This window comes from Falco biarmicus, chromosome 9 (genome assembly GCF_023638135.1).
Source record: "Falco biarmicus isolate bFalBia1 chromosome 9, bFalBia1.pri, whole genome shotgun sequence".
NCBI lineage: Eukaryota > Metazoa > Chordata > Aves > Falconiformes > Falconidae > Falco > Falco biarmicus.
In genome coordinates this window covers 13,177,462-13,198,644 of record NC_079296.1, presented here as the reverse complement: position 1 = coordinate 13,198,644, position 21,183 = coordinate 13,177,462, and the positions used below count along the sequence as shown (strand labels likewise).

General features: G+C 46.1%; 1 protein-coding gene across 2 annotated transcripts in view; it reads right to left on the bottom strand.

Annotated features, from left to right (window-relative positions):
- COL27A1 (collagen type XXVII alpha 1 chain) overlaps window positions 1–21,183 on the bottom strand; it is a 160,105-nt gene that overhangs the window by 109,091 nt on the left and 29,831 nt on the right. For both annotated transcript variants that reach the window (XM_056352258.1, XM_056352257.1), the window contains 6 exons: window positions 16,459–16,512; window positions 11,298–11,351; window positions 9,172–9,225; window positions 4,213–4,257; window positions 3,257–3,310; window positions 831–875 (listed from right to left, as the gene is read on the bottom strand). In XM_056352258.1, coding sequence (XP_056208233.1) covers window positions 831–875; window positions 3,257–3,310; window positions 4,213–4,257; window positions 9,172–9,225; window positions 11,298–11,351; window positions 16,459–16,512 — 306 coding nt within the window. The remainder of the gene's footprint in view (window positions 1–830; window positions 876–3,256; window positions 3,311–4,212; window positions 4,258–9,171; window positions 9,226–11,297; window positions 11,352–16,458; window positions 16,513–21,183) is intronic.

Sequence of the window (21,183 nt, the reverse complement as noted above, 5' to 3'; positions counted from 1 at the left end):
GAGCTGCGCTATCTCAGATCTGCCTCTCTCCTGCAGGACATCGAACAGGCCATCTCCCCTCCCAGCTCAGCAGTGCAGCTAGCTACAGGGCCAGCATTTGTTTATTCCTTGCAGTTTGCCTAGTGATGAAAGCCAGCTGGTTGAATTCACTGCATATAGAGAAAGTATCACATGGTAAAGAAATGGGGGATTTTATTGGCTCTGAATCTCTTTGTGATTTTATAATTGCAGGAAAAGAACAAAACGTGATTAACTAGAGTCTCAACTGGTAAAATAAAATAAAAATAAAAATTCTTTGCAGTGAGAATGAACCCCCAGCAATTCAATTTGGTGAGCAAAACCAGGCAGAACAGAGATATTAATGTTTGTATTTGCACATGGCTTCAAGATGCTGGCTTGCTACTCTGCATAATGATATAAATCACTCCCAAACCCAGGACTATACCCAAAAGAGCTCATATTCAGCATGGTCGAAGACTGCTGAACCACACTTAGTGAAACTAAAGAGGCCTTTGGGAGATGGGGCTCACAGAAAGTTCAGACTTTGGTCTTTGGTAGGAATTTCTATGCCATTCTTTCCTGCAATGTGAGCTCTGAAGGGGTTGGCTTCGTATCATCAGCACTATTGGTGAACTTTCATCTTGGTACATATTCCATGTTTAATTTTAAATATTTAGCAGTGTTTTAATAAACAAGCAGTGCACAGTTCAAATCCCCTGAATTCAACAAATTAAAGCAACTAGTCTCAAGATTGCAAAATTCAGCATAAAGATTCTTGAGAAGCCTTTGGTAAAAACAAGCAGAGAAAAGACAAATGAAAGGCTGCTTACCCGACTGCCCTTTGGGCCAGCTTCCCCTATGGGGCCAGGTAAACCCTACAACAGAAGGGAAAAAACAAAGACAAATGTGGACAGGCTTTAACTTAACCCAACGAGCAGTGCCAAATCCCCAGCACCGTCCCTGCGTGGTCCTGCTTTCAGGGCCAAGTCCAAGGCCTATCAACTAAGGAGAAAAAAGGACAAAATGATACAAATAACAAATCTCCCATTGTTGGGGAGCTGAGGCTCTGCAGAACCTGAAACTGCTGCACATAGTGAGCCTTCCCCGGGGCTGAAGTCGAGATTTCTGATCATAAAGACCGAAAGAGCTAACGCAGCAGGGTGCACAGAGGTTGCGTTACACCTCCAATGCGATGTACAGTGATGCTCTGTACCCAGCAGCTCTCGAGTCATTTTCCTGCCTAAGTGAACACACACACAACAAATGACAAATGTATTTCAATACCTGTTTAGGGAGCACAGGTGGGCCCTGATGTAGTGAGAAAGCCTCTCCAATTTCTACAGCTTAGAAAGTCACTTAGCAGTGCTGGAACTGCAATATCTCTATCCCTTTGCAGCATCAACAGCTATAGAAAGAACTGAAAATACATTCCCCATTCTACTGCTATGCCTATTGCTGCTCACTTAAAAGTACTGTGAAAAAGAACCCTGTAAAAATGCATAATGAATTTTCATGTTTATTGTCTTCTAGCAAGTTTCCAGGTCAATTTCTTTCTAGTTCCAAATGTTGTCGGGCTTTTCTGGAAAAGGGGAAGAAAAAAGAAAAAAAAATAAAAAAGGCTAAGCCCACATTTTCTTTAGCTGGCAGCACTGCACACTCAGCCTGGGATGTGAAAGTCAGGTTGTGCTCTTTCCTGGCTCATGCACCATCGCCAAAGATTTCAGCCATCCGGGTGAAGTTAACAATTCTGCCTATGATGTGCAAATCAAAACAGAGCCAAGCTCTCTCTCCCATCGTGTGGCAGAGCCAGCACAGCTGACAGCAGTAACAAGTAGTAAAATCTCAGTAAAGTAAACAGCTCTGATGCTGGATACACACCGCATTCAGATATGCTGAAAAAAGGTGACTTAAAGAAAAAAAAAAAAAAAGAAGTCACTTTCCTGACCCAAACCACATTTTAAGAAAGCACTTTTGTTCTTCCTATGTCAGGCACAAATATTTCACCCTGCTTATCTGATGGGCACAACACTGCTGTGAAATGTTAAGCAGCATTCATTAACCTTGTATGTCCAAAACAGCTTGAACTTCTCCATATTGGTCATATATTGGTCATATAACACAGATTCTTTGGTATGCAAATCTTGAAGAGCCTTTCAGAGTATGAACGGAGCATTTAGTCAGGTGTATAAAGCTCTCCTCCAGTCCTACCATCTGCACTCCCCAGTGTGCTAAGCAAGGTATCAACTTAATTTTCAGTTTTAAATGGATCATACATTATTGATAGTTTGAGGCAGGGGGATGCAGACTTGTTCTGTACGTCTAGTTCACATTGCACAGCTGCGTAAAAACACACATACAAACTCATGCCAAGTCTGAGAGACCCCTGACAGGCTGCTGGGGTCTTTGGCACCGACCTGGCCTCTCCGCCATGCACTGACAGATAAACGGGACGGAACCCAACAGTAACGTGTTCATTTCAGAAAACCATGACAAATTCATTTCACTCTAAAACGTTACAGGGCCAGGTCTTCTGCCCTCTAACAGATTCCATTTAGGGTTTTACAAATTCTTCCTCTTAATTTTTCTTCCTACTTTTCAGTATCTTACGTCAGTAAGACAATAAAGTATCCAAACTTAATCTCCACTCCTCCGTTCCTAAAGTCACCATTTTTCATTTTTTTCAGAATGAAAACAAAGACTTGGTTTTCTTTCATCATCTTTTCTGCAGCTGCAAATATTATGTTCTATATATTTATGGTCCATGCATGATTTTATATGTGTGTGTATATATATATGATTATGCTAGTGAAATTTACTAGTGAGAGGGCATCTAAATATTAAGTAATACACCTTTTGCTGTCTCAGATTTCTAACTTGTTCAACATCAGATACAAAATGTGCCTAAAAGTGACGAGAATCACCATTCTGTGATTCTATTAGCAGCTTGCAGGTACGTTTCTCTGCTCTGCTGTTTTGGGTTTTCCTCCCCTGCCCTGTTGTTATATTGAAGCAAAAATCTGTCAGATTTTGCTATAGAAATTCAGGTTTTATCTATCACAAGCATAAAATACTTTCTAACAACCTTAGTGCCCTCAGAGTTGAAAGACCATGTCGTTGATACAGCAGCTTGGGGAGGGAAGAAGGAAAATATTCAGACGTATTCTAAAGGTCTGCACTGTCTTTCGTGGGGCACGTACTCAGCTACCTGCACACCCAAATCCCTAGTCTGTGCACAGCACGATGAGATTTACTGCACCTGCCTGCCAGGATAACCTTTGGCACCTGGGCTTCCATCTGGTCCTCGTTCGCCCTTCGGAAAGAAAAAAAGAAAAGGCACAGAAGGTGAATGTCACACTTGGGAAGCCCTTTTAGCTGCTTCATTCTTTGAGCTGGGGGCTAAGGAGGGTGGAACAGATTAACCTGATGCAAATTTATAGAGAATAAGAAAACATTGCAGGTACACAGTGGAATAAATTAATGAGGGGGGAAACACATAGAAGCCAAGTCAATAGGATCCATGCATTAAGCAAGTGTCGCTATTTCTCCTCCTCCCTCCATCTGCAGTGAAAGCAGCAGATAGTTTGAAACAAGGAGGCTAAGAGAAGGTGTAAGGCTACATCTATATCTGGCATATGGAACCGTTTTACTGGTGAGGAAATTCTGCCAAAATTCTTCAGAACTAAATGGATTCATGTATAATATCCTTTAACATCATTGCTAACAGGGCCTGCTATTCATTGCCTTTTTTTTTTTTTCTGAACTGCAAACATCAGACTTAACCAAATAAAAAGGGGGGAGAAATGGGGAGAGGGGGAATCGGCTTTGGGAGGGGAATTACATGTTAGTACTTAATATGATGTGGTTAGTTAACTCCAGACGAAATTAATGTAAAAGGAGAAATAAAGGGGGAGCAGAGTAAGCTGGTATGTCTTCCACCATGTAAACTTAACATGGCTGAGCAATAAAAATCAGAAATTAAATTTAGAAGCTCTGAGGCAGTCTCCTCCCACCAACCTGCTGATGCGCAGCCAGCCTACGCGCACAGCTGCTGGCAGTACGGGAGCTCACTGCGCATCCCCCGTGTGTCCCCGGCTGCCCCTGGAAGCAGCTGGCTGTCCACACCGAGCGGGACGTATGGCATCCAAACCAGCATCAGAGTCAGCAAATCCACCCCTTGTTAAAGGTCCACTGCTGGAAAGTGGGAAGACTCACCTGGTGTCCAGGGTGGCCTGGTGGTCCAGGGTAGCCTTTATATCCCTGTTGAAATAGGATGGAGGAGATGAATATGAAGGAAGGGGGTGGGGGGAAAGGAGTAATAAAATGTTCTGATTTTGTTTTGAATTCCTCTTTGCAGGGGGGAGTAAAGTTCTGAGGAGAAGCAGGTTTTAGGTATGGGATAGCACTGCACAATCAGGCTGTGGCAGCAGCAGCCCACACCCACTGGGGTCTGCCCTTGGGGGTGGTCCAGCAGGACGCTCCATGAACAGACCTGGACTTGTATCTACACTCAGATCTGTCTACTTGTAATCTACACCTTTAGCAAAGTGATCCTTAATCCTTGGGAAACCACAGGCTTGTAGGATGAAATATTGGCTTTGGGCCAGTTGGGGGACTACACAACATGAGTCACATTTCAGAGTGCTCACTTTCACTTCAGAACTTGAAATACCATAGGAAACATCAAAATAACTGTTTACTGTCATGGGAAAGTTCAGTTTTGTTTTTAGCTTGAATTTGTCTAGCTTCCAGCTTTTCTAATCTAATTACTACAAGGTACGACAAGATTCAGAGTCTTTCATTACGAAGCTACCTAAACCAGGGAGCAAGCCATCTCTTAACCTGCTCTCTCTCTGCTGAATTAATTAGAATGAGTTTCTTAATCCAGCTTGTTAGCTGGCAAGTGTTGCAGGCTTCAAATCATTCTCACAGTCTTTCATAAACCTGCTTCAGTTTTTCAGGGTTTTTTTGAGAAGCAGGACAAAGGTAGCCTGTTCCACTGCAGACTGATCAGTATGTATTTTAAGAGTTTGCTTTCTCCAGGATTTACCTAGATCTCTCTTCAAACACCGAGTCAATTCTGCAAGTGACAGGCACTTCAGATTCCTCCGCCCCCCCCCCCCCCCCCCCCCTTTATTATCTTGCTTCACTTATTTGAAACAAACTTATTTCCATCAAGTGCAGTCAGAGCAGATCAGAAGATTGAGTTCAGTTACAGAGGTGACTGTTTGGCTGGGCTACTAGCAAGATTTTTAAAAAAAGGCAGAAAATTTAACTTGAAACAAATGGGAGAGAGAAAATAAACAAGAAACAATCCTTGCAAAGATACTACAGAAATAACAAAATGCTTTAAGGGTGGGTTACAACCGTGAATTGTAACTCAGCCTCCGCTACTCACCCTGTCCCCAGCCAGGGCTCCTGGCGTGCGTTGCCTGCGAAGCCCACAGGGAGCATCCCCTGCTCTGGCAGCCGTAACCGAACCCAGGCTTGGCCGAAGGCTCGGCCTTTTGCTTCACTCACCAGATGAACCCAGGCCTGTTTCTGCTCCCAGGTCCACACCTCTGCTTAACAGCTTTTTTATTCTTCCCATGGGCTATTCTAGACCCGCAGCCTAAGCCTTCGCTGGCGGAGGTATGCAATGCGCTCAGCCATCCTGGCTACTACCCTCTCCCCTTTGCATTCCTCCTCGCTCATTATTTCAGACATTTTGGCCTGGAAAAACATTGATTCCCTTTTTCTCAATTCTCTCCTGCTTGACCTGGCTGAGGTAGCATGCCCCACTCTTGACTGAGTTGCACCTCCAGAGAAGGCAGCGGCTGACCCGAAAGACCATTTGGCTACTGGCTGGCCCTTACTTGAACCACCCCGAAGGTCCTTTCTCCGAACGCTGCTAGTGCCTTTTGGCCAGGGGCTCCTAACTGGAAGTGCCTCAGCAGCTCCTGGAGCAGGGCTGGATGACAGGACTCCCTGCTCCTCTCCAGGAACCTGCCCCGTGATATCTTCCTCTTGCCTATCCTCTCCCTGGCTCCTCGGCAGAGGCTCAGCATCAGCAGAAAGAAGGGAGGATGATCCACCTGGCCAGGTGTCTGGCCCGAAGGTGAAGGCACGCTGTGAAGGTCCAGACCCACCTGGCTGTGGGAGGCCCAGCACTTGGACCACCCGTGCCTGGAGCACGGACCAGCGGGGCACTGTGCAAGCGGGGGGCGCCTGTTCTGGCCCTCGCCCCACCAGAGTGCTGCCAACGGGAGCAGCCCTGGGTTCAGCATCTCCAGACATGCCCTGGGATTCAGCTCAGAGCCCATGGGCTTTCCTCCTGGAGCTGCTGCCCAGCTTGTCCAGCCACAGCCTACAGCAGAACTACCTTTGTCTCCAGAGAGCTGGAGCACCTACTTCCATGGCTACAAACACTGGGCTGTCTCACTCCAGCACCGATAAGGAAGAGGTGCCTAGCTTGGCTGCTCCAAACATTCTGCTCCGACTGGGCTCCCACAGGACAGGTGTTTCAGGTGTTTCAAGCCTGCCAAGTCCACCCAGAGCAGGTGGGTAATGACAGCCCTTTGAGATGCTCAAAGCATGGCCTGAGCTAAAACATGCCCCAGACACTGCATTAGTAGCTCTGTAATGGTAAGTGAATGGCACTTAAGTTAAATAGGTAGACTACTACTCTTACATCCTATTAAACATCCTCCTCACTACAAATAATGAGCTCTGGGAAGCTTCAAATTTGCGTTTCTTCATAGTGTGCTGCAGTTATTTCTGCCTCAGGTTAATTATAGCAAGGAGAGAGCAGAAAAGGTTGTCTATGCTGAAGCTGGCTGCAACGTGGAAATATTTACCTGCTAAAATCCTCTTCAAATAGCACTAAAATGACAGGGCAGAGGCTATGAAAACAACTGCATTTGCTCTTTTATCCAAACACTCCCTGATGATTACAGGGTGCTCAAGAAAAAAGGGCTGTGATTTAGAAAGGAAATTGCACTCCAGTGAAGGATTTACTCATCTGTGATGATATTTATAATCCACTCTCTCCTAGCTAAAAAGGATCATCCTGCACTTTGAGAGGAAATGTGAAGAGCAGAGAGGCCAGCGACCGAGATCTGCAGGACAGCACGTATATTGAAGCACCGACCAGTTCCCAGCTCTGTCTTTACTCTCTGAGTGACCTCAACAAAGCTTCTTCTCTCTCACTGCTGCCGTCTTCTACAACCTTGTACTTTGCTACAACCACTTTCTCCTGCCCAGCGTTTGAGGCTGGGAGCCGCGCCGCAATGCCCTGCTGAGGGGGGTCTGCACAGCCCCCAGCCAAAGTCCCCCTCGTAGGCGGGGGGGCAGCCATGTCCTGCCACCGGTCCCAAACTGCTGGGCAACACCAGCCACATTCGCTCTGGGTGGAGAGGGTGGGAATTACATCTAGGGGCTGAAAGGCAGTTTCATTACTTGTGGACAGGTGCAGGCAAAATGACTTTGGGGTGCGCTGAGATCAGACTCTCCAATCCTACGAAGAGCAAAGTTCTGCATTCTAAGGCAGCCACGCGATTCAAAACCATGTGCTACGTGGTTGTGCCTCCAGCTCACGCTGCCGAAGCAGTTTCATGGAGTGGGAAAAGTATTTTGTTTCCTCTGGTGAAATGTTTTGCCTATTTGAAAGTTTCTACATGGCGTTCTGAGATCAAAGCCCTTGGAGCTCTTTTCACAGTCCCTCCATGGTGTGAGCAGGAGGGATGCCCATTTCCAAGGTGTTGCTGTTTTCTGGTAGCCAAGATGTGCTGCCCACCTTCAGCCAGACACCAGCATGTTTTCACTGGGAAAACGCCAGCAGGAAATCCAGATAAAAAAAGATTTTCTTCCAAACGTTTCTCCAACAACTGTAAATTCTTAATGCAGGATGCTAATAAAAGCCAGGTTACACCAAAACTACTGCCAGACTAGTGCTACTGGGAGGTGGTTTTTTCTAAGCTCCACCAAAGGAAAAATTTCAGCATCCAACCTGCTCATTACTTGAAGAAACAGAAGCATACTCCTGCCTTTGCCCTGTCCGGGGAGAGCCGAGATCAGATGCGAAGGCCATATGCTGGGCTCAGGATTGTTTGTTCAATCTCCTATTCCTTCTTGACTTTTTCCACTATAAGTCCTTGTACTCCTGACACTGCATTTTGCTGATCATAACCACAAGGTTTTGTTTTATGAGCTGTTATACCAGGAGAATGGTATCCTTTGCACCCTATTTGTTAGAACTTGTTTGTGACAGCAAAAGACCGGTAATTAATCACGCTGTAGCTCCTAGCCTGCACAGCACCCCAAGCGTGATCAGCCTTGGGAGTAGAAAATGGAACCCAGCCCTTACTCTTGGCAATTTATTCCAATATAAAGCAGACAACAAACAATCATGGAGAGGGAGGGCTCCTTTCAGACTCCTCCACACCTCCTTTCTCTCCCCAGAGTCTTAAAGCATACCTGAGTGTGTGTTTGTGTGCAGCTAATTGGCCTGAGGAACAGTATATCTTCGACCGCCCATTGACTGATGAAGTGATTGAAACAAGACGCTAATTTTAACTGTTCAGCTTAGCTATGTCAATATTGGCTTGCTGGGAAGGGGAGTCATGCTCACTGAGCCCAACCATCAAACAGGTCCCTGCAACAGGTCCAGCTTCCAAGAAGCCAAACCAACCTACCAACACAGCCTGGATCTGGAAGGTCTGAAATGTCCTCGATATGTAAAAGACGTGAGTTCAAGGAATGGATTGCTGAGGTATTGCTGTGCAAACGTCAAGGTTTCCTTGGAATGTCTAAACCTGTTCTGAATCCAGCCTTTGAGTATTGATGCTGGTTGTAGACCCCTTTCGTTACCATATTGGCTGAACCAGACCTAACTTCAGCTTGCTGATGGAAAGCCAGTGCCAGGGGGCAGACGGATGACGCAGTGCAGTGGGACATGGAATACAAAGAAGCAACAGAAATCTGGATCCAGAATTTCATTTCACACTCTTACATAATCTTGCTGGTACAATCTTTAGGCAGTTGCTTCAGCCTACATCCCAGTTTATACATCTGCGAAACAGGCATAAGACTTTTTTTGCTTGGTACTATGACTTAATTAAATCTTTAGGTAGAGTCAGAGGAGAAAATTTTAAAATAAAAGTACTGATCTAATTCACTAGAAAAGAATACTCTTACCTTTCTACCAGGTGGTCCAGGGAACCCAGTCAAACCAGGTAAGCCCACATCTCCCTGTAGGAAGCAAGCAAGTTTAATTAGTTTTCAGCAACATTTTCTCTATGACTAGCATACTGTTACTGAAATCATTTTGCTGCCGGTAGCACCCAAGTATTGATATTTCTAATTTCAGTAACAACTCTTCAAAAACTGACTGGATAAGAAGTGTAGATTTAAACAACATCTCTATTAACAGGCTCATATAAAATAATAAACCCAACTAATTAATGGCAGCTGCTGCTAGAGTCCAGCTTTTTGCCAGCAGAATGAATGCTTTTTTTTTGGTCTTTTTTCTTTTTTTTTCTCAATGATCTCATTCAGTCACATGCTTCATTTGCCTTTTGATAGGCATTTAAATTACCAAGGCAGGAAAATTTTAGTTTCTAAATGCAATAAAAACAACAGGTACCTCCTGCCAAGTCCTGTGATTGTGCTCACACCACACTACTGCAACAGCCCAGCCCACAGCTCAGCTCAGATGGTGCTGAGGGTATCAGTGTTTAACCCGCCTGTGCGACAGGGACTGAACCTTTGCAGGCTGTGGGTGGGAGGGTTTTTCAGTGGCCTGTACTTTTGAACAGGGATTGATTGCATTGCATCCCAGCTGGGATACCCAGATCATCACAGGAACGGGTAAGTGTGTTGCTGTGAGACCTCTCTAGCATCCAATCTGTTTGTACAAGCCCATTTTGGCCCCCTCTGATTAGGATCAAAAAACCCTTTGGAGTCTCTTAACACTGTGCTGTGCCTGCTTACTGAAAATGCGTTTGGAGTATCTGGCTTGAAAATTAGGCATCACTCCAAACTCCCGCTGGAAACTCCTTGTTTCTATTACTGCTAACAGGAATAAAGCCTTGTTAACATGAGCTAAAAGGGATGTGGATCTCTCCCTTGCTTACACTGAGCATGCTTGCAAGAAAACAGTTCCAGACTCTGCGGGTGGATGATTTCCGTGTGATGCCATGCCGATGTAGTGTACCAGACATTTCAAAAGGCATCTCGTGCTGTTAGGTTAAAAGCATCATTTCAGACTTAGCCTTCTCAATGTTTTCTAGCATCACCCTCCATCTTGCATTCATGTGGCTTGCTGTGTGTGCTTTGTGGAGGCATCTGATTTCAAATAAAGGGCCCAAGTTCTTCATGGCTGACACTTTCTATTAGCTGTGCATTTAGAGCAAGGCTTATGATGAAAGGAAGAGAACCAGGCTTCTTGCCCTGGACATGAGTTATGAAGTATTGTGCAAACACCACTGAAAGAACTAATTGAGGTAGATGTTGTGGAGTCCTGATTGCTCTGCTATTCATTTCTACACTTCTGTGAGGCCTTGTTGCTCCAGTAAAAATCACTCAGCTGTGGAACAGCGAAAACAGGAGTTGTAACTTGTTGAAAAGAATTAGCAGAACTCTGATCCTTAACAACTGCTGAATCCAGAAACAAGATACACTTCCCAGTTGTGCGCTCTGTGTGGGTTTGAGTAGAGATTGGGGGAGAGGTCTCTGGTTATCACCCAGCAGGGTCCATGCGCTGGCAGTGCCATGGCCCCAGCAGCCTCCCTTTCCCTCCCTTTCCCCACCGGCGGCACAGCGAGGCTGCTCGTCAGCAGCCATCTGCTGAGGGCTGCACATGCGATGCGAGGCAAACCACTGCTTCTCAGCTCCTTGGCAAGAACATCCTTCCCTTTGCCTTCAAGGGGTTTATTACTTACACTGGGATTGCCTCTTTCTACAGATGCATGCCCAGAGCTGGCAACATGTGGCTGGATCTCATATGTGCTTGTTTAAATACTCAGCTTAAGCAGCCACGTGCAAGCAGTAGCAGGGACTTAAGTTTGGGCTGCAGGTTGTGCGTAAAATGGATAAACACTTGGACAACAATAAGCTGTGGCGGCAGGCACGTCTGTGCACTGTGGTCAATACCTTAGTTAACTATTTAGCCCTGAATCTGGGGTCTACAGCTTTATTTTCAGTCCTAGGTCCACTTGAGTAGCTGTGATGCTTGTGGCTGCAGCATGGATCCCTCCATGTGTTTGCACAGAGCTCAGAGCGCATGGGGGTCTTGATGCCTCTGCACTCTGGGCCAGTCTTACCTTCTGTCCATTGCGAGCTTTTCCAGGTGACAGCCCAGGATCACCTTTCTGGCCCTGAAATGGAAAACTTAAATTAATGACATAATCCAAGGACCCAGACCACAGGTGTTGTTCTGCTTCCACCAAGCCCCCAAATCAGGAAAACATTTTGCTTATCTCCACCTCGCCCCAACATCCCAAATGTATTGAAGTCCCCAGGTATAGCTGTTTTGCTGGGGGTGATTTCAGTGAGTGATTGCGGCTGCTGAAGTGTTGAGTTTTAAATACCATTTGACAGTATTAAATTGACTAAAGAAAGGATAACTGGAAGAAGGCAATGTCAGGACTTTTGATGCTTATTAGACAGGACAGCTGCGATTTCTTCCTTGTCTGCAACTACCATCGCAAAAATAATTACCAAGCCTATTACTGTGGCTAAACCATCCTTCTTAACAACTTGCTAGATGCTGTTGCTTTTTAAACTGTGGGGAACGGATGAAACTGCAGAGAAAGTTACACTAATTAGGCACTACCAACAGCCAGGAGCAATTGTGAGGCTTTCAGGCTGGCAGAAAGAGAGAGGCACACTTTATCTTAAGTGGCTGTATTCTTGGCTGTATTCTTTATTTTTCTTTTTAAGAACTGTGATGACAGAAATTACAACTTAAGACTGTGATCTTCTGACAAACACAGGCTGGAATTTCAGCAGTGTTTGAACACCTAATTCAGGCAAAATCCTTTGAAAATACCAGTCCAAATTCTTAAAAGGTGGAAAGGTAATGTGTGCACCTAACAGGGTGAGAGATAGAAGAAGGAAAAATTAGAAGAGGTTTGAAGCATGCCAGATTCTTTTGGCAGGGGAGAGGTAAGGCTTAGCACACAAAGAAGCTTAGGTCTTCTGGCACAGCTAGGGCACAGGTATCCCAGTATCAGCCACTGGCTATTTAACACCCCTGGGATCATAAATAAGTCACAACATCTGTGTGCCACATCAGCAGCACGGGATTCAAGTCCAACCGCCTAGCACAGGCCAGGTATGAGGGCTAATTACTGGCTGTCAAGTGAAGTGCTTGGAGGGAAGGTGAGGCCCTACAAAGGAGTAATAGTATTTATTAACTGGCATTTCTCATTAGCAGCACAAAGGTCTAGTTATAGCTAGCTGAGCAGCTTTTCCATGTAGCCTCACTGCGACTACATTCAACACGTACTTCCCACCTTGCACAGAGCGTAAATCTCCCCTTCTCCTCCTCCTCCACCAGCCACCACAAGCTGCAAGGTTCAGGGAGTGAGACTACTTGGCTATGGACTGTAGGGAGCACTGCTGATTCAAGGCAGATGTATCTGCACAAGTTCTGAATGAAGGCAGCCTGGTTTCCAAACAGTAAATGAAGTCATGCAGATAATCTTGCTTTGCATGCAGCTGTTATCAGGGCAATTCTCCCACTCTCTGAACTTCAGAGCAGTCAGTGGGTACTACGACTGCTTGGAACAGATCAGTGCAGTCCTCAGGATACAGGGTGTTAATTTCTACTCCACAAAATTAATTTTTCTACTCTGCAGCAGGTAGACACCCACCACTCTCCCTAAATCCTGCCATGTGCTCAACACAATGACTTTGAGCCACATGAAGGAATACAAGCCTCTTGCGTTTTTCCCTGGGAAGCTCCAGAACACATTACCAAAGGCTGTGCTTTGCATCACGGTTCTGTGTTCAACGCTGCCGAGACCATCACACAGGTGGAGAAGTCAGCCACAAGCAGAATCACATGTCCCTAAGATTAATCAGCAAGACAACATCAGGGCTAGAGAGAAGGGATGCCTGGATGTGAGGGCTGGAATTGTGGATTAATTGCCCAACTCTTCTCACACAGCAACCACAACACGGGAATTAGTCTAAGCCGTGCTCATCACTAAGCCACAGCACCTCGCCCGCAAGCTTATCTCTCATCCCAACTGACTGAGCACACTGCTTCCTTTTTGTAAAGGAAAAAACTGTTTTCTCTTTTTTCCCTACCTGAGAGAAGTCTAGAACTGTGCAATTTAAACACCTCAGCTTTAGAATCCTAGTAATAGTATTTTAAACATTGGTGAGCCAAACTGATGAGCTATCTTGGAACCAAACCACTCACTAAAAAGAAAATTCAGTTTTTCCTAGTGCTATAACAAGAGAGATTTATCCAGAGCAGCTAACCACGCAAACCATACTGACGCCTGACGCCAAAAGCCTCCAGATGAGAGATGCAAACCCAACTCTTGTAATGGCTTTCGAAAACACACCCTGACAGCTAACCCTCCTCCCAAGCCCGAAGTCTATTAGGCCATTCTCAGAGCTATGTCTACTTGTTAACAAAACCGCCCCTCCTGCCCGCTGCAGCAGCTTCAGGTCGCACAGCCAACCACAAATCTAGCCCAGCATATGTCTACAGCCATTTGAGAGGTTATCTGCTATAATCAATCTCTGCTAACTAGACATAAGAGCAATTTTGGAACTGCCAAGGACAACAAACAGAATGCAAAAAGCGGGAAAGAGCCCCCTTTAAGCAGTTGCACATAAATTGCTGAGAAAAGCACCATGGGCTGAATTCTCAGGTGGCACGAGTGGGTGTAACACGCCGCTGAAGTCAGCAGAACCATGCCCAAGCAGATCAGCGGGGTTTGGCTCAACAGCTACATGCAACTCTGTGCAGAAGATCAGCTTCCCAAGTACAAGCAAGTACCAGTGCTCAGCTCCAGCCATGAGAATAAGGTGGACTCTGCACGGGATAGATTCAGAAACGCAGCAGCCCGACAGCCCGACACTGGTGCTCCCCAGCGCGGTGCAAGCAGACAAGGGATGTGCACAAACACGCACGGCTGCAGTGCCACATCACGCACAGCCCCGTACACAGCTGATCGCCTGATCTCATGAGTGCTCTGTTAATTCAGCTGATAAAAATTATGCTCCTGGGTTACTTCCTAAGTGACAATGACTTGGCATTAGTCATTGTTTCCAGGCTGTATCTATCTGGGAAACTTCAGTTCCTTTGCTTGGATTGCTTGTTTTTTCCATGGCATTAACTGCTATCTAGGGAAGACGTAGCCCAGCAGCCACCCGAAGGCTCTCAGCAAGAGAAGTTCTATCTGGGGCTGCTCTGCCCTGTCACCCAGGCTGAGCTTTCACAAGTCCATGATTTCAGCAGTGGGCTGGGTCTACGAAGAAGCTATCAGGTCCCAGACACAGGCTCGTCAAGCCTGGTGAAGGGTAGAGGCATTTAAAACGTAAGGGGGTGAAACATCACCTTTTTTCGTGTGCAAAGTCCATCGTCTGGGACTGGTGTAACACCAGAGAAATGAAGGCAAGGAGGGAAGTCAAAACTCTGGGATCTGATACACACCTTCAAAAAAAAAAGTGCTTCTTATGCAAAGATCCTGCAGTCATGGCTTACCAGACTCCCTGCTCGAGATGAAGTTATGTTGAGGCCTGGGCCGAGCTACAGATCTCACATCTCATTGCAGACTTAATACTTCTTTTGATGAAGCATCATGTAGAACAACCTAATGCTGCAAATGGTGGCTGGACAAAATTAAAATATATTGCACGGACTGATGACACCAGATCTCTGCTGCAACCTATTACAGCTATCCATCCACTGAGGGCTTCCTGCTGCCAGACTGTGTATCAGGATGGAGGAAAAATGCTTACAGGAAGTTTTTATTTCTAGTAGGAGACCAACTGAATACAACTTTATAGCCAAATGATTAATTCATGACAAGACATTAGGCTAAAAGTGTTTTTTTTAAAAAAAAATATGTTATAGCATAGAACATAGTTTGACTCTACGGATTGGACCAGGCTGAATTTGCAGGACTGGAAGTTAGATAAAAGAACTTTGATTTGACTTATAAAACTCAACAAGTGTGATCTGGAAGTCATTGATGGAGAATAAATGCAGAACACTAAGATGTAGAACTTTTACAGCCTCACTTTTCAGGCCATATAACTGCACTTCAGAATTTAAAACAGCTGCTGTTCACCAGCATGTCTCCAGTGCCTAATTTTTAATCACGTAGAGGCAGCATGCCAAGTTTCCAGAATCTTTTTCCCAGAGCATCAATAGTGTTCATAACATCTCTGCCTACTCATGAGATCATGAAAAGAAAGGCTCTTGCTTGTACCTTTCTCTACATTTGGCTGAGACATCCCACAGCTTCCTTGGTAGCAAAAACCTCTATGAAGCATCACAAGCATTGCCTTTCAAAACAACTGTTCTTCAGCCCCTGGTAGGTGTTATAAAATAGAAATCTATGTCTGTGTAAACAATGACACCAAAACAATCCAAACCAGTTTCCCAGGAACTTCACAGTCTATAGGTAACACAATGCCTTACACACAGGAATGAGCTGGGAATTAAAACGTCTTTCTGAAGGGTTTTGCAGCACGCTGGATTAGCTCCCCTCTGGAGCCACGTCTGTGCCGAGGGCTCAGGCGGAGGGAGGAGGTCTGGCTGCGGGGGGTGACTCCCCCCTTGCACGGCCCCAGCTGCTGCTGGCTGCAGCACCCCTGGGAAGCAGGCGTAAGGAGAAAGGACAGACCACACGGCTCTGGCACTGCGCGGGGAGGTGCGAGAGACCTATCGGAGAGATGAGGACTTCTAGAAGGAAGCAACGGGAACAGTTTGGGAGGGCTGATGGAGGTCAGGGTTCCCAGAAATGCTGCAGAGGGAAGGAAAGGCGAGTGAGTCGCAGGAGGAGGAGGAAGGCAGGGGAAGCCGCCGGGTGCTGCCAGCTCCCCCAGTGCTATCGGGACCCAACGGTGGAGAAGCAGGCTGCCAAACCCAGAGAAGAGAAATGAGAAAGCCAAGAAATCCAGATCTGGTGAGGCTCTGGAGTAGGAGGATTCCACTGCCCTCATCTCAACATACTTTTCTCCCTAGCACAGGCATAGCTGAAGCAGGATCTTAATTAGGCAGTCTTTGAAATTAGGGAGACCCGAGAACCGAGGCGCACGGCAGGGTCTCACACAAGCACAAGAAAAGTCTTTGGCTGTGCCGCTGCAGCGCCCGCATGCGAGTGGAGGGGAGGGGAGAAATGGCTTCAGCTACTCAACATTTCGTATGGAGCAGGATAAAAGCCAAGGTGGACGCCACCCAGAACGCCCTCTGAGATGGGAAGGCAAAACCCCCTTGTGCCGATTCATACTTACTTTCAGGCCTGGGGGGCCAGGTGAGCCAGGGTTTCCGTGGGGACCTGGGGGACCCTAAAAAACACAACAAACACAAAACAGAGTCAAAAGGAGTCGGTAGCATCTGCGTTAGCCCTGGGAGTGGTAGAGCCTCTGGTGGCGCCGTGGCCAGCGCCAGCAGCCTGTGCCTTGGCAGGGACGCAGCTCCAGCGGGGCCTCCTTCGCGCCTTTGGAGTGGTGAGACTCGGCTGCCAGCGCCCACCTGCCGTAATGGAGGGGGATGTGTGTCTGTCACCGTGAGACTGTCAGGACAACGAGAGAATTTGGGTACACCAAATACTGCAAAACCAGAACAGAAACTGCCTGGGGGTGCGGGGAGTCACAGCCCTGCACAGAGCCCCAGCAGAAAGAGGTGGAGGCGGGCAGAGGGGAGCAGAAGCACGTGGGGGTGCTAACAATTTTTCTGGCCAAAACAGAAGAGAACAGAAGTAATTACTAATGGGAAATTCTTCAGCTATTTGGAATGAACTCATTTCCCCCACAAGGCAACCAGATTTTTGCCTTTAGAGGTTAGGAGAATGGATGGCCAGACAGTAAAGCAGGGGGAGCAGAAGTCAGTCCCTGTTTAAACCATTTAAATCTGTATTTTGCATAGGTCTCACAAGCCAATGGCACTGTCAGAGTACCTACCTCACATCACACAGAGCAGTATCTCCTTTTACATCGTATTTTGAAAGCACCCTGCATATTTTCCGAAGACTATTTAAGGAGTTATCTGGAATAAGCAGCTACGAATAGTTTATCCTAGGATTGTACACAGCACAGAAGATCCGTTAACCTTTCAGGCAGAAGTAATAACAATTCTAAGTCCTCTTGAACATGTTCCTGGGAGATGAAACAACCTGGAGATCCAATTCCAAGGGCTCCTGTTCTGCCAAGGCTCTATGTGAGCTTTACACCACCACGAGGAGCACTTCAACGTACCCTCTAGTGAGGAGGAGTACAGGTTAGGGGATAAAAAGCTACTCACACACTTTCTCGGTAAGCTGTAGTATTTCTGATGAGCATTTCAGCACACGTGGGGCCAAAATCTTCAGGGTTTGATTCCCAAGGAAAATCACTGCAGTTAAAGACATGACTGCCATCCAAGTTCAGTGCCCTTGCTCTCTTTTGAGAGAACATCAGTGCACTGATGTCTAGTCAGTTTAGTTTTACTGCACTGTATTATAAAATGATGGCTTTTTTTATTTAGCTATTGTATCTTGTGGCATAGACAGCTGTCGAGTGCTCAGTGCTATTTTACAACACACGCTGCTCTGCTGTAAGAGGCTGTTCAATTAAAAGGCCGAGGATGAACTTTTCAAATGGCATCTTTTACCCAAATAAATCTTGTGTCCCATTCTTAAATTCCTTCAAAAATTTCATCCTGAACCCAAATATATTTATTGCCCCATTCTTAATTTCCTTCCAAATTTTCAGCCAGAAATTCTCTAATAGTTTAGCCTGTCTGTGAATTTCCAATGAAACTGAAACAATTTTAATTAAAATTAAGGCATTTGAGTATCAGCTTGCCATTAAACAAAAATACAGCTGCTGTAACCAGAGTAACTGAGCGCTGAGCAGTCTTAAATAAATCCATCTTCCCAGCGAACTACGGCATCATCCGTTCAGCTCATCGGGTGGGTCACTGAAACAGGGACTTAATGTGCTGCTTAAGGTAATTCAACAAATCTGTGGTAGCAAAAGCGCTTCGACCCAAGTCTTCCAAGTCTCAGATACATACGAAACTTAATATTAAGTGACAGAAATCAGAACAGTAACGTCTCTATAAAAGATGAGTTCCTAAAAAGCTCTTACACGTAAGCAATAATCTAGGTAGCTCTGAACAGGGTTCATAAATTCAGACTGCTGCTAGATATGAAGAGGGAATTCAGCTGCTATTCAGCTTTGGAGTCGGGCAGCTTGGCTCAAAGCCCATTTCAGCGCAGTTAGTTGAAATCCATGCTCCACCATAGCCTGGGGCAGGCTTAAAACAGTGTCAGACGGGGGGAGCAGCACAGTTTAGTGTGACTCCTAGCTGAAAATGAGTTTCTAGGAGGAAACCTGGAGCGTAGGAAGCTCAGCTCCCGATCAAGAGCTCCTGGATAAGCAACTAATCACACCTCCAGCAAAATTTAATGCAGTCTCTTCCAGAGCTAAACCAAAGCACAGCATCAAAATTATAAAATGCCTTAAGCAAAAGGATGGAAGAAGGGAGGAAGAATCTAGTCCCTGTATCCAGTGATAAAACACGTGACTATGAAAAACACAGGCTCTTGACATAAGATGGGGGGGGCCCTACCACTGAACTCGATGGGACTTACAGCCTGTAACTCAGGCAAAGGCAGGTCAGAGAGCCATCCTGTTCCAGACCAGCGTGGTCTTATCCTAGTGAGAAGTGGCCACATCCTGCTGATGAAGTGACAGCGGGAAGTCCAGTCTGGCGCACAAGAAACTGCTGTAACCCAGTCTGGGGCTTGTGCTAGACGTTTTAAACTGCTCTCCTAACTGTAGGGAGAAAAGGGCGTAGTCTGGCAGTAGACCTAAAAATGGTAAAAAAACCCCAACCTGATCTTGATGTGTTCCAACATGGTTAGTCCTGAATCTGTGATTACACCCACATTCTTGGCAGAGTAGAAAGATGCGGTGTGGTACAGTTAGATGGGCTGAGTAACAAAAGGTACAGGACAGCATCCGCCTCAGGAGCTGTTAGCAATAGAAAATCTGAACAGGCAGGCCTTACAAATTAATGCACACACCAATCTGCAAGCCCCAAAAACAGTCATCATGCCCCTAGGCTACCCACCCCTGTTTTATTAACCCAAGCCAATGTTCATTCCTCTTCTGCTACTGCACCCAGCAGAATCACCCATCTCCAAACAGTGCTCCCAGAAACAGCTCTCTCTTTGTGGAGAAGCGATTCAAGAGTTAATTGCTTTGTAGTTCTATAGGTAATCGCTATATTTTACCCATGCTATCCTGATCTAATTCAGTTTCCCACTCGTATCTAGAAATTAGAATTCTCCTGAACATATTTATCATCAATACCTTAGTATTGCTCATCTTTTCTATGCAGAGGATGGGACAATGCTGAGGCCACTAACTAAAACCATCCCACAGCATGTATTACTCTTTGCACGTGAGCCTGCTTTCCCACTCGCTTTGGCTCCCTCACAATTGCTGAAACAATCCGATCTAGCAGCAAGCAGACTTGCATCTGAAATCTTCCAAGCCTTGCACCAGAAATTCATGGAAAATTCTACCATGGGACAGCAGTAGCCCGAGGCTCTGTGGCACAGAGACCAGAACAATCCGAGTGTGTTCTCCAAGTGGGGGGAGGGGGGGGGGGCTTCCCAAAGGTGAGGGGTTCATAATCTCCCTGGAATGTCTTTTACGTGAGCGATGCTACTCCAGAACTACACTATGCCATCCAGTTCATCTCAGTGACGTGCCTGGAGATGGGACCCTGCTCACAGAAGCGCTTTTATGAGTAATGGTCACAGCTCTCAAAAATTAACAAAAGTGTAACTGTGCAGAGCTCCCCCCATCCCTCCAGCATTCACAGGGAGGGGGAAAAAAAAATCCTCCAAACTCCTGCTAAATGTTAGAAAGCTTCAGTCAGAGTAATGACCACTCATTCAAAACTCATTATGTCTTGGGGTTTCACTGTGTAAAGCAACTTTTTCTGCTTCTGACCTACAGAACCCACTCTGACCTCTAGCTTGCTGAGAAATGAGCTAAATATGTGAAGTGAAGCCAAACAAACTGTTTCTTTAAACACTTCTTTTCAGAAATTGGAAAATCTTCCTAATGGAATGAGGATACCGGGGAACCTCTACAGCTGACTAAGTTCTTGCTTGTTTTAGGAGGGAAGCCCTGCATTTTGAAGGAAAGGGAGATTTTATGCAGCCACAGACCAAATGTAACAGGGACATGTTACACCAGGACCCTGCAATCTTTCAAGCTGCTAAGGTTCACAGGAGGATGGGAAGAGCATCCCAAAGCATCAGGGAGCGCATACACATTCTCTTTACCCATCCATGTGGATCCCTCCTGTATTGTAGCAGAGAGGTTAAATAAAACAAGAGCGATTGCAGCATGCCAGGCTCTTTACTCCCAGTTCTGCCGCTGACCTGTTTTGCACGGACATGGGTAAAACACAGCCCTTGTACCTGAGTTTGCTCACCTGTTCAGAGAGGGAGATCGATTTCCAGTGGGACCTGGCTTCCTAAATTATTTAAGTGTTTTGGAAAGTTCGACCATAACTCTTTTCTTGCTGTCCTGGGAGCAAAGCCAACAACCAGACTGTCACGAATAAGCTTGCTGTCTCCTTCACGTAGGAGGGGAGCAGATAACCAGGATTTATCCAGCACTTGTCTGGAAGGCAGCACATAAGACCAAGTATCACGGTTCACGGTACTTTTCTGCAGCCCTGATTAAATCGTGAGGAGCCTGCTGCTCTAACCATACTGGTGAGGACTGGAATGAGTCACAACTTGCGATCGACATAGATGTGCTGGCAAAAGCCCCTCATACAGCCAGTGTGGGAGCGAAGCTCACTGATTCCTGGGTGAGGCAGGAGTAGGCTACAATGGCACAGAAGTTATTGCTCCACCGGGAGCCCTTTGTTGACAGTTACTTGTAGAGCTATGTTAGCACAGCTCTGCTAGCAAAACCCAGCCTCAGTCACAGCCCCCCCATTAAACC